The 12,066-nt window shown below is 52.4% G+C and overlaps 4 protein-coding genes across 5 annotated transcripts; 2 read left to right on the top strand and 2 right to left on the bottom strand.

The window, feature by feature from the left end:
* Positions 1 to 1,376: 1,376 nt before the first annotated feature.
* Positions 1,377 to 4,421, top strand: PV06_04525 (the record flags this gene model as incomplete). Of its 2 annotated transcripts, XM_016405427.1 has the most annotated exons (7): positions 1,377 to 1,534; positions 1,596 to 1,645; positions 1,711 to 2,126; positions 2,176 to 2,393; positions 2,455 to 2,821; positions 2,873 to 3,413; positions 3,474 to 4,421. In XM_016405427.1, the coding sequence occupies exons 2-7, from the start codon at positions 1,598 to 1,600 to the stop codon at positions 4,056 to 4,058; spliced, it is 2,175 nt and encodes a 724-aa protein (XP_016263633.1). In that variant the 5' UTR covers positions 1,377 to 1,534; positions 1,596 to 1,597. The 2 variants fall into 2 exon arrangements, with proteins under 2 accessions (XP_016263633.1, XP_016263634.1); XM_016405428.1 differs by having other exon boundaries at positions 1,711 to 2,393; positions 3,474 to 4,058.
* Positions 4,065 to 5,359, bottom strand: PV06_04524 (uncharacterized protein). Its single transcript, XM_016405426.1, has one exon. It carries the CDS (start codon positions 4,902 to 4,904, stop codon positions 4,494 to 4,496), a length of 411 nt encoding a protein of 136 aa, XP_016263632.1. The 5' UTR covers positions 4,905 to 5,359; the 3' UTR covers positions 4,065 to 4,493.
* A 2,911-nt stretch (positions 5,360 to 8,270) lies between these two features.
* On the top strand, positions 8,271 to 9,853 carry PV06_04523 (ribosomal protein S2). The gene is made up of 2 exons (XM_016405425.1): positions 8,271 to 8,340; positions 8,390 to 9,853. The coding sequence occupies exons 1-2, from the start codon at positions 8,310 to 8,312 to the stop codon at positions 9,613 to 9,615; spliced, it is 1,257 nt and encodes a 418-aa protein (XP_016263631.1). The 5' UTR covers positions 8,271 to 8,309; the 3' UTR covers positions 9,616 to 9,853.
* On the bottom strand, positions 9,816 to 11,925 carry PV06_04522 (uncharacterized protein). The gene is made up of 4 exons (XM_016405424.1): positions 11,355 to 11,925; positions 11,050 to 11,296; positions 10,502 to 10,995; positions 9,816 to 10,440 (listed from the first exon to the last, which is right to left on the bottom strand). The coding sequence occupies exons 1-4, from the start codon at positions 11,619 to 11,621 to the stop codon at positions 10,390 to 10,392; spliced, it is 1,059 nt and encodes a 352-aa protein (XP_016263630.1). The 5' UTR covers positions 11,622 to 11,925; the 3' UTR covers positions 9,816 to 10,389.
* Between the last annotated feature and the right edge of the window lie 141 nt (positions 11,926 to 12,066).

The raw sequence follows: 12,066 nt of genomic DNA, 5'->3' as shown, positions 1-12,066 counted from the left end.
TCGTCTTGAATCACTGATTCCGAGGAAGCCGAGTCCGCTGCACATATGGTCGGACCCCGAGGTGCACGACAAACATTTCCGGCAGACAAGTCGAGGGTCCACCATCACAGCTTGTCCCACCGTCCATTTGGACCCTTCGGGGGCCGACTTGATACGGCCGCAAAACTCATGGCCAAGAGTCAGAGGTAGCGTACTACCTGTGAGAGCGTGAGGGCGCTCAGCTGTAGGTATACCCAGCGGACCTGTGGTTTGGTTCAGCATTAGCAATGGCCACACATCTCGAAAACGCCATCGTACTGCTTCTCCATACCTGCGACATATTCGTGTAAATCGCTGCCACAAATGCCACACCATTCAATCTCGACGAGACATTCCCCCGGTCCTGGCTCAGGAATCGGAACGTCAAGGACCCGGATATCGCGCCTGCCGTAGTATCGTGCTGCTCGCATCTTCGTAGCAGGTTTGGCTTTGGACTGGGGTAATTGACTGTGCTGGGAAAAGTGAGGATAACCAAGTAAACTAGAGAGACATTACTTTCGCCAGATGGATGGCTTATATTGTTTTTCGAATATCTTTCCGAGCGGAGGAATATTTGGTGCGGCACGCAGTGCCGGCAGTCAAGCGCCCCGTGGGGAAGCCCAGTGTTGCCCGATGTGAGGTAGAATGGTGAACTGAGTCAGGGCAAAAGCGCAGTACGCAGATGCCTCCACAATTTCCAAGTAGGGGGGGGTCTTGTATTATTTACTACCTAGGTACGGAGTAGAAGGGAGCACGATTGCCGAGGTTTCCACTACTGTAAATTTCTGACTCGCATCATGATATCCCTCTGTGTGTCGTTCACTACTCCTACATCGTATCGAGTGTGTCTCTCTGTAGAGAGAAGTGGACATAGATACGAGCGAGGTTCGTAGTTGAGACAAAATGTGTCTCTCTGAGACGAGGGAGAACAAAGTACGGCAGCTTTCGACATATAACGGACCAACAACAATTCCTGACCAACAGAGGCGAAGGTCATTGCCTACCTGAGTACTCGTACTGAACAAAAATTCATTTCCTTTGTCGTTGCTAATCCGATGTTCCCAAAGTGAAATGCAGGAAACATGCGACTACCTTCAGTCACATGGTGCGAATCTCCCGCTATTCTTCCTTCGCTACCTGGTTCCATCAGCGCCATGCCCGGGCGCTTCTTAAGTAGACCGGCCCCTAATCTTGATCCTCTTTAGCGGGCTAGTGCAAGAAGTTATACTTGGCTTGGGGGGGTGAGAACTACCTTACCAAGGTAGGAAAGGTACCTAGAAAAGATAGGCCAGGCACCTCACTACGATTAACTCTTCGCTTCAGTCTTTTACCTAGATTCCATCATACACTCAACCATCCTTTGACTCATGCTTGAAGAAACCACCCATGCTCTTTCCAACGGGTACCATTCATGCACAAGCACGCACAAAATGACAAGATTCCATCCGTCTCAAAGATAAGACTTGTCCATCCGGTCAAGGCCTTCCTCAGAGCTTGGCACACTGCCCAGCGTTCGGTGCGGCACTGCATTTTTCTCCCTCCTCGATGAGACCGACCTGACCATATTCATCGAACAGTCATGCCGGGGTTGGCAAGAACTGCTTGCTGGCGGTGCCGTGAGCAAAAGGTAGCTAGCTAGCTTACCCAACAACCTAGTCCACACCATCAGAGACTAGAATTGACGTATGACAGTTGCGATGTTCGAGAGAATTCCCAAGCTGTGCACGTTGCACAAGACTTGGTACCGTTTGCGCATTTCCGAATCCTCCAGATCGCAAAGTACTCGCTGCCTTCCGTGCACAGTCCAGGAAGAAGAGGGCAGATGAAGCGAGGACAGACTCATCTCGCGGGGAGGCCGATTCATCCAATCTTGTCACTTCAACTTCTTCATCTCATCGTATCAATATAGATGCAACCGTCCCAGAGAGTATGCATACCTCCACTGGCACGTCGCTATCTCCTCCGGTGCAGAAATTCCTCCAAGAGGTGTATTTCAGCTGCATTTACAATTCAACCCTCATGTTCCATCGGCCTACTTTCACTCGGCTTTTTGACGACGGTAAAGTACCATCTCATACCATTCTCGCAATGTATGCGACTGCAACAATGTATGCTCCTGATTACAGGTCGGCTGGACTCTACGCTTATCATCAGCAGCTTCTTGACTCCCTCGTCCAAAGTTTTACAGGAGAATCTGGACCTGATACGACCTTTGGGTGACATGCGGAGCCTGGGCAGACAATGGGCCATCCACGCTGGCAAGCAAGTCCTTCAGGACATTGATCAGCCCACCTTCGAAAGTGTCGGAACAACCCAAATGTTGGCCATATATTGGTTTCATGCTGGCGAGTGGCAGCGGAACACAATGTTCTCGGGTAAGCCGTTTTGTCTTTCTGGACAATTGAGGGGACGGTTGGCTGACAATGTCTGCTCCAGGTATCGCGTACAAGGCAGCGTGCACGGTAGGTTTGGACCTCAGCAATAAGACGTCTTTCTACGAGCCAGAATTCAATCCCGGCACAGAAGGGACAACAGAGTGGCTGGAGATTGAGACAAAGCGGCGATGCTTTTGGGCAGTCTGGTTCACACAATGTGTTAACGCGGATCATCGTTTCATGGGCGGCTCGTATGATGGTAGTGTGATAGGTCTCCCACTGCCTATAGCAGAGACATCGTTCGAGAGAATGGTGAGGGAGCCTCTTTTGACTTTATCCACTATTCTCCACCGTCCCCAGCAGAGGGAAATACAAATGTCAGGGACGCCCAGCATCATGGCCGAGCTCATGTTCTTGATGTGGAATTGGTAATGCCAACGTGTCTGGGGTTTTGGATCTTAAGAGCTGACCTTCACAAGGGCGAAAATTCGCGACCTAGTTCGAACCACAGATCGTATGGCTGTCAAGGATTGGCTGGCAGAGCTCTTTTCCTTGGACGGATCTCTGTCGACATGGATCACGCGTCTGCCCGACTGCTTCAGGTATTCAAAAAGAACCCTATATGAGCAGTTGGTTGTCAACCATCAGCCGGTATATGTGTTTGTTTACGCGCTGTATCATCAGTGTAAGCTCGTGCTGCATTCGTCATTGGTTCCACAGTTCAGCGGTGTCCGTCTTTACGAGACGCCTCCCACTGAAGCAGCAAATCTCAGCGCACGGATAGCCTTGAAGAGTGCCCAAAGTCTCTCGGAGCTGGGCTCTGATCTACTGGCACTCGACTGGGACCCGGCTCAGATTCCGGCTTTTGTTGGGTATTGTATGTATGTTTCGGCATGGATAAACATTACCCTTCTTTCCTCCACCGATACCGCAATTGCAGCCCTTGCACAAAAGAACTTGATTTACAATTTGAAGTTGCTCAAGTCGATGAAACCATACTGGGCGAATCTAGAACGGTTGGTGAGTTTATAATATGCCTCGAATACTATTCAAAAGTGGAACGGACGCTAAAGTCGTCAGTGGACTCGCATCAATATGCTCTACAATGCTCAGACGGGGGGACAACACCGACCATCGTCGATTCATCCAGCCATCACGGGGTCTACTACTGACCCACAATCGCCGTCTAGTAATGGTCTCGACGAACAATTTGCTGCTGCTGGTGGTGGTGGCCGGCCTCGCGAGACCGGGCAACAACTATCTGAACCTCTAGCTGACTCGGTCATGCAGTATACACTTCGGCGACTGAGACCAGGGTCCAATGTGTTCCCATCTACGTTGCGAGATATCGAAGCCACCGCTGAGGCGGAGGCGTTGGATGCGCTCCTTTTGGGAGACAAAGTTAAGAATAATCCGACGCATGTAATGGCGGATAATAGTCGGGGGCCTCCTGACCACAGCCAGCCTCCTCTACCTACGACACTTGACGGTAACAACACTACCGCCGGCCTCGCTGCTGCACGTGGATCAGAGACCGAGATGAGAAGTCCTATCATACCGGACTTGCAGGGAAGCAACTTTGATTCGTGGCATCCCAATCTGGACAACATTCAACCACCACCAGGACCCTACAATGACATATTCGACCTAGATTTCAGTACTTGAACGGGTAACTAAACTTGGCAAACTCTGGGAAAAGGGCAACGCATGTACACGCTTATGTGTTTGTGTCCTTTAAGTCTGACGACATCCAAGGTAAAGCTTAAGCAGTGATGATACTCTGTACATGATGTTGTACGCATGTATTCCAAAAGTTTCTTATAACAACGCGCTTGATGAACAAGGTACGAGTACCAAGCACACAATTGACGCCACATTAAACCCAACGCCACACTGTACCGAGTGTACGTCCTCAAAAGAGATACCCAATACATACACAGCCCCAAATACACGCGCGTACAAGCACACTAAATCTCCCAAACGCAACAAATGGGGTATTTTGGTATCATAGAATGGCTTTGGCAGCGGAAGGTTGGAAAAAAATAGGAGAACAGGGCCACACAGACACGGTCAATTTGTCGCCGCCCACGTCTTGTTTCTTTACAGCAGAGCAACGACACCAGCAGCCACCAATGCCAGACTGAGCCCGTGGCTCATGGAAAGGGACTGAGCGCCGCTGTCCGAGCTGGTCGTCTTTGTAGCGGTGGCGGCGCTGGCCGTGGATGTCCCTAGGAACTCTGCACCTCCCTCGCCAGAGCAAGTCTGGCCCGAAGGGCAGCAGCCATAGACATTATTGTCGCCGAGTTGGCAGGTTGAACCGGCCGAGCACCCTCCCTCGAGGTCCGGGCAGCACGTGTAGTCGCTGGGGATGCAGTAGGCTCCGCAGGCCTTGTCAGTGGATTCGCAAGATGTCGTCGAGTTGCCGCCCGTGGCTCGGGTGAGGAGGGTGTGTTCCGACCAGGAGGCAGACACGAGGGGGAGAAGAGCCGCCAGGAAATAAAAGGATCGCATGTTGTGCTTTTGCTTTGTTTTTGATGGTTTGAAATTGCTGGTGTAAGTGTGACGTACAAGTTGGTTGGACTGGCTCTTGGTATGGTTTCGAGAGATGTTGTTGCCCGTGTGTTGTAAACAACTATACCGTGTTTTGTTTTCTTTTTGGGCCGGGGAAACAGTCGTAGGTGCTTGGACGACCAAGGGAAAAGAAAGGAGAGGACGCCCCGAGTGAGTGGGCTGCTCAACGGTACGCAATGAGTAGGTAGTAGATAGGTGGTGCAAAGGTAGTCAACTGGATGACCCAAAAAAAGAAAGTGAGTGTGAGGTCTGGGAAAATAAGTAGAGGAGTCTCTCAAAAGGATATGGACTCCGTCCAAGTAGGTACACTTGATTTTTTTGAAGCCTGGTGACGGAGTGGTAGAGGAGTAGAGAAGTACTCTGCCAGATCTTTGTACTCTGTATCTGGTGGCGCTTCTTTTGGTACACTAGGTACGGTAAAAGAAACGCCCAGCCCAGCAGGCGTTTTTCGTTTTTGTTTGACACCACGTTGTAATCTGGGCTGGCGGCTGGGCGCCATGATTAAGGTGATTGGCGTGTCTGGATGCGCGATGCGAAACGTCCGGGGGCACGCGCACGATCAAAGAGAGCTCTGCGTTATGGAGTACTCGCACGGAGTACACAGATACAGTACATCTTGTTCTGTACGTCCCGGACTGTGGCTCCGCTCCCATCGCTCGGAGGGCCAAAAAACACCCACCCGCAAGGCTTGGTATGTTGTTGGGTTCGTGAGACAAGAAACCAAGAACTCACCAGCTCCATGGAGTAATGGTCAGGCCATTTTGAAGTTGGGCGAAGGGAGATTGCAAATTCCGAGAGACACCTACGACGACAGAGGTAAGTACGGATATCATATCTGGATTTCCAAGGTCAGACCCTCCGAAATCGAGAGTCGCACAAGAGATTGTACAAGTACGCCTGTCGAAGAACCTCAGTCAAGTGCTGCGGTCACAGCAGACAAATGTGCCGCCGGACACGGAAAAACGCGCGACCGAGCAAGTTTTTCTCGACCTGGGCTTGATAGGTAAACAGCCAGTGCGTTCATGATCTTCTTGGTATCTTGTTTAATGTTGTTAAAGGGAAATTGATTCGAGCGATAATTCTGCGAAAACGCAACGTCGCCCAGAAGAGCCAAGAATGGCCGTTTCTTCGGGGGGAAATTTGGCCAAGAGCCTCCCAAAAGAAATAGGGGGCGAGGCGGGTGGACGAAAAGAGAAGGGCTCGAGACCTCAGCCTGATTTTCAATTCCGCCGACAGTACGGAGTACTATGTGGCTTGTTGATCTCTTTTTTTTTATGTCACTTGGACGGAGAGAACATGATGATTGCCCAACCGTGATAATCTATTCCGGTGGCCTACAGAGTCAAATCTCTTGTCGAAATCGTCCAACTGGTGGGATCGTTGTTTCGGCGGCAACTCTCAGAAAAGACGAGTACTCGGACACGACAGTTGAAAAAGGGGAAAGCAAATTTTTTGGAGGCCACCTCAAAAGGCCATTTCATTGACTCAGTATACCTGATCCTAAGTAGGTAAAGGAAAGCTAATACTACACTGCTTGAAACTCTCTCAAAGTACGTAAAGCCTGGTGCCCGTCTTTGTTTTGTTGGGGGAACGATGAAACGCAATCCCAAAAACACTTGCTACATGGCAGTACTGTTTGTCCAGCTTTGAAAAAAATCATGGTCTCTTGATCAACGCCTTGATGAACACGGGGAAAGAAACACACCAAAAAAAATTGTTGGAAAAATACAGTAATAGTGAATCGAAATCGACCGCAGCCAGCCTGCAAAGAGTGACGTTTTTCAAGAGCCTTCATATCCGCTGTCGGCGGCATCGTCGAGAGCGTGGTTCACCAGGCCATCCGCCTCCCTGTTCCACTCGCGACCGACACGCCAAAACCGAACAGCCATTTCTCCCTCCATTTTGGTGATGGTCGCGTGAATCTCCCGGATGACGTCGCCGTGCTCGACCGGTGTACCCTTCCTGGTCACGTAGCCATTCTTCTCCCAGCTCCAGATCCATTCGCCGAGGCTGCGTGCGACGTAGTCCGAGTCGCACTTCACGATGACCTCCCTCCAGCCGTCCAATTCGCCGGCCTTCTTCATGCCCTGGACGATGTCGAGAGCCTTGCGGACACTCTCGAGCTCGGCACGCGAACTGGTTTGCAGGTCGGCTCGGTCGAGCAAACCCCAGGCGTTGCGTGGGCAGTCGGGTCCAAAGTACACCCCCCATGCGGCTCGAGATTTGGGATCGGATCGATTGTTGCCGCGAGAGCCACCGTCGACCGACACCACCATCGTCCTCATGCGTGGTTGCCAGTGAGCACCGGGGAAGGGAAAGTTGTACAGTCGGGCATACTTCCACTTTGGACTGTATCGAACCAAGTAGTCGGGGTCAAAGGTGATGCGACCATAGCGTCGTGTCTTTCTGGGGTTGAAGTTGCGCCGTGGGCGAGACTTTTTTTTGACTGGTGGTCAGCTCTCTTTCTCGCGTACTCTCTCAAGTATTGCTGACTTGTGGGGTGTACGTGTGTTGGTGTGAGACAGGGGTGACTTACAAGATCAGGGTCCATGATTTTGGAAAAGACTGCTGCTGCTGCTACTGCTGTTGCAGGATCAAACGAGTGACGATGAGGTTTTGGAAATGATTACCTGAGCGACCAAGGGGAAATAGGATTTGAACGTGTGCGCGCAAGAAATGCCTTATATCTCTCTTCTACGGCCATATAACGTGGGTCATAATTCTTGCTCGGAAGACCACAAACATTGGTATCCGAAAGATCAAACAAACCCCAAACATACCTCATGACCAGAAAAGCCGTGATCGTAGGAAACTCAAACTCAAAGACAAAGAGACAGAATGTCCAAAAGCCCGTTGTCTTCTTCATCACTGTGTTTCGTAGGGGCGGGCTGGTGCAGCGGAAAGAGCTTGCTCCGGATCTACGTACGCAGGGGGGGCCCCTACGCGTACCAACCTGAAGCACTTTGGCGAATGTCTGACGGCAGTGAGCATCCATTTCGGTATCACCAAAGAGGCGCCGCCGTTGAAGGATAGCTGTTCTGGGACAACAGGAATCTACTAAGCCTCCGCACAGCTGTTTGACCAAGACCGCTGTGTGATTGAAGGAGTCCCCTTGAACAACAAAGGGACGAGAAAGGCTGTACGGAAGCCTTGTTACAGTACGAGTACGAGTTCTTGTGCGGTGGTGATGACTAAGGAATTCTCCCGTTGGCTCCGCCTCTTTTCGCTGCACGCCAAGCAACCAACCTGGGCAGAGCAGGGCCAAAGATGCAGAGCAGCTGATGATCTCCAAGGTGCCTCAAGAAAGTCTCAACGTTCCGCCATCAGCACGCTCAAGGCTCAGACATGATCATTAGACAGTTCTGTGCCCGTCATGGTACCTCTTCCTCCCTACCTACTTTTCATCAATGCTGACTCATTCCCAGGGCGTACCGCGCTGTCGCAGTCTGCGCGGACCAAAGTAAGGTCCTACGCCGACAGCAGAAATGTCGACAACCCGACCTTCCGACCGTCAGAACGAGATCCCAAACCTCGTCCCACGATACCGGGCCATCCCGATGAAGCCTCTAGCATCCTCGACAGCACCAGCAAACCCCCGACGGCCGCGACCCGGTCGGTGGAAGAAAAGCTCGAAGACCAGAAAAAGTCGATGCGATCCCTCCACGCCGACGTCAATGCCCACATCATGGCCCGGATACAGAGCTTCAACGAGGCCGGGCAGCCCCTCTCGACGGCCGAGGTGAAGGAAAGACCGGCGCCCCTCGAGAAGCCCCAGCGCACCGACACCACCCCGTTCAGAAACCTGCAGGCTCTCAACCGGCACCGGCGACGCGAGCAGAGAGAGGCGCGCAGGGTCACGCACCTCGTCCAGACCTACGACCCGACCTCCCTCCTGCGGGACCCCCCCACCCCCGCCCGCCTCACGCTCCCGATGCTCCTCGCGAACCAGACGCACCTCGGCCACGCGACGTCGCTCTGGAACCCGGCCAACAGCGGCTACATCTTCGGCGTGAGGGACGGCATCCACATCATCTCCCTGGACGCGACGTACGCCTACCTCCTGCGGGCGGCCAAGGTGGTCGAGGAGGTCGCCCGGAGGGGCGGCATCATCCTCTTCGTCGGCACCCGCGACGGCACGGAGGAGATCACGGTCAACTCGGCCAAGCTGGCCGGGGGCTACCACATCTTCCACCGCTGGGTGCCCGGCAGCCTGACCAACGGCCAGCAGATCCTGGGGTCCGGCCGCGTCAAGGTGGTCGACATCCACGACAACGAGCTCGAGGAGTACAGCAGGAAATTCGCCCCCGGCAACCACACCCCCATGCGCCCGGACCTGGTCGTGTGCCTGAACCCGCTGGAGAACCAGGTCTGCCTGCACGAGTGTGGGCTGTTCAGCGTGCCCACGATCGGCGTCATCGACACCGACGCCAACCCGACGTGGGTGACGTACCCGATCCCCGCCAACGACGACTCGTTGAGGTCCGTCGCCCTGATCAGCGGCCTGCTGGGCCAGGCCGGCAAGGAAGGTCAGAGGCGCCGGAAGCTGGAGGCCATGCGCGGCGAGGCCACGTACCCCCATGACCACCTGGGCAAGCTCTTTGAAGGGATGGACCTGAGGGCTTCGATGAATGCCGAGTCAGCAGAGCAGTAGCCGGTGGTAACCACACTTTTGGGGTCTCTTATCACAATTGACGGCGCCGGACATCTCAAAAATTCATTGTACTCAGTGTAAAGCAAATGTATGATATAGAAACAACTTTGAAAAAAAGCGACTTGATTTTTGGAGGGTCCTTCTAAGGCGACGACGACGATAAAGTCAGTGCCAGTATCGGCCTTTCAGTTCAATGGTTTTTTTGGTTGTTTGTAGGAAGTCATATCCGTATACTCTCTCCCTCTCTCTCAGTGCATAATAACCTGAGGTAGGTATCTATCTACCTGGTACTTGAGTAGGTACAGACAGTACACGTTCGCGGCCCGCCGTTGTTCACCCCAAAGCATTTGTACGCTTGTGCCTGATCAGTCTTCTCCCCAACAAAAGTCCCGGCTATTAGGGAACGAATCAATTGTCCCATGAGAATCAATCAGTACGAGACTGCGTCGGTTCCTGATCAAGGGTAAAAGTTTTCCTGCTCTTTTGGAAACTGAAAACTGAAAAAGGATTTTTGAGATGATGGCTTTGGACATTAAACCCCTTCTTTCTCCCTTTTTGCCCTAAACGCTTCTTGAGAAAGAGAAAAAAATATGTCAGATCTGCACTTGCTGCTGCTTTGGCGGCGGCGGCGATTTGTTTTGCTGCCACGTTTCCCTCTCCATGTCCCACCTCTCTCGCGGATCCTGGCATTTTCGTCCATCAAGACGTCTGGTGATTCTCTTTGTCTCATTCGGTCCAGCTTCATCAATTTGTCCCTAGCCGGAGACCCATATACTATAGCAAGGAGTCCAGCCTTGTAAAAACGCTCAAACATGCGGCAACCACCTGGGTAATTCATCACTGTTAGCAGTCCGGCTAGAAACGAAGCAATTGTCCATGCACTCACCTCGAGTTGCAACTCTTTGTCCTTGTTCTTCTCCACTTCGTCCCCGATCACCTGGCCTATATTGGCTCCGATCCCCTGGCTACCACCGGCTCGTTTGGCAAACGGCCACTGGCTGTATTCAGCCAAGAGTTCGTCAACTTGTGCAAACGCTCTTTCTCTCGCTTCGTGACCCATGGTCACCAGAGCATTCTCGAGAACGTTGGCCGCATAGGCTGCGCAGACCATACTGATTGTTCGGAGCATTCTAAAGTCCAGCTCTGCGGGGAGGAATTGTGACGGAGGTAGGACGACAGTGCGACTTGAGCAGACGCTTCGGACGCGTTTTCGAATTTCGTCTTTGGCGCCAGAGTCGACCACAGGATGCGTAGCCATATCGAATAAAAGAAAGTTTCGCTTCTCCGTGCGCAAGATACCCTTGTCTACCAGACCCTTGGCCAATCGTTCTCGCACTTGTTTCAGTTGGTAGCCAATCTTCATGAGGTTCCAAGTTTCACCTTCGGATAGACATTAGTTCGTTTGGTGCAGAGATGAACCAACTTGTTACTCACCGCTCATAAGGTCGATCCAAGAGCTGACGCTCATCTTCTCACTCGACTTCATCATCTTCAAGGCCTCGTCGAGTAGAACTTCCCCAGTAAGTGTATCGTCGATGACTTCGATTATTCTATCGGCCAGAGGGAAGCGTCTCCGGGCCGAATCATTCTGCATGCTGACACGACCCCTGAAGGCCAATTCGATGACTATGCACCCTCGCAAAGCATACGATATGTTGTCATTCCAGAATGAGAGGTAGCCCTAATCGCGCCTGGTCAGCGTCTTGATACGCATCGTGAGAGCCATGTGGTGTCCTGACCTGCTTATCTTTTAGACCTAACAATAAGATCTCCTCCATTAGTGTCAACTTGGGTTGTTTACTGCGTTCAGCAGTCTCGGAGATGTCCCTGGGATCGTATGCGATTCTGTGGCCATTCTCGCTGTTTTCGTATGCCGTCTCAGGAGTGCGATCTGAGTAGTTTTTGGGACCGGGAGACGCCACGCGGCTCGACGACTCTTCGTCTCCGTTCGGCGAGGTGACTCCTCCTGCGCCTCGCCTCCGCGTGAGGCCTCCTTGGGAGGCCATCAAACTGTCGTCGATGGCTCACGGGACCGTGGTTGTAGAAGAGGCTTCGGAGGTTGGAGGATCGCGAGGGACTCGATCGAATGTCTCGTGCTCAGCTCTTCTACGAGGGCGGGATTCGCTTCGGGAAAGTTTTGGTGGGAGGGGGTAGACGGGCGAATCCACGCAGAAGGGGTCGGGTGTTCAAGGAAAGGAGTGACTGAGAATAATCTGAAAATGAAAAGTAGATTGTTTGCGAAAGCAGATGCTGAGAAAGGATACCGTGCCTTCGGTGCTCCTCGTTCTCGACGGTATGGATACAGTAGCCCAACTGCGGCCCCCCAAAGAAACACGCAGCGAGCGACCAGTGGAGAGGAGAGACGCGCCAAGACCAAATTCAGGGATGGTATCTTTGGCCTTACAGTAGTCACTATATGTAGATTTTCTTTTTTATCTGCACTTCAAACGT

This window comes from Exophiala oligosperma, assembly GCF_000835515.1.
Source record: "Exophiala oligosperma strain CBS 72588 unplaced genomic scaffold supercont1.4, whole genome shotgun sequence".
In the NCBI taxonomy this organism is placed as follows: domain Eukaryota; kingdom Fungi; phylum Ascomycota; class Eurotiomycetes; order Chaetothyriales; family Herpotrichiellaceae; genus Exophiala; species Exophiala oligosperma.
The sequence above is the reverse complement of the archived record's forward strand: the minus strand, read 5'-3'. Positions and strand labels throughout refer to the sequence as shown.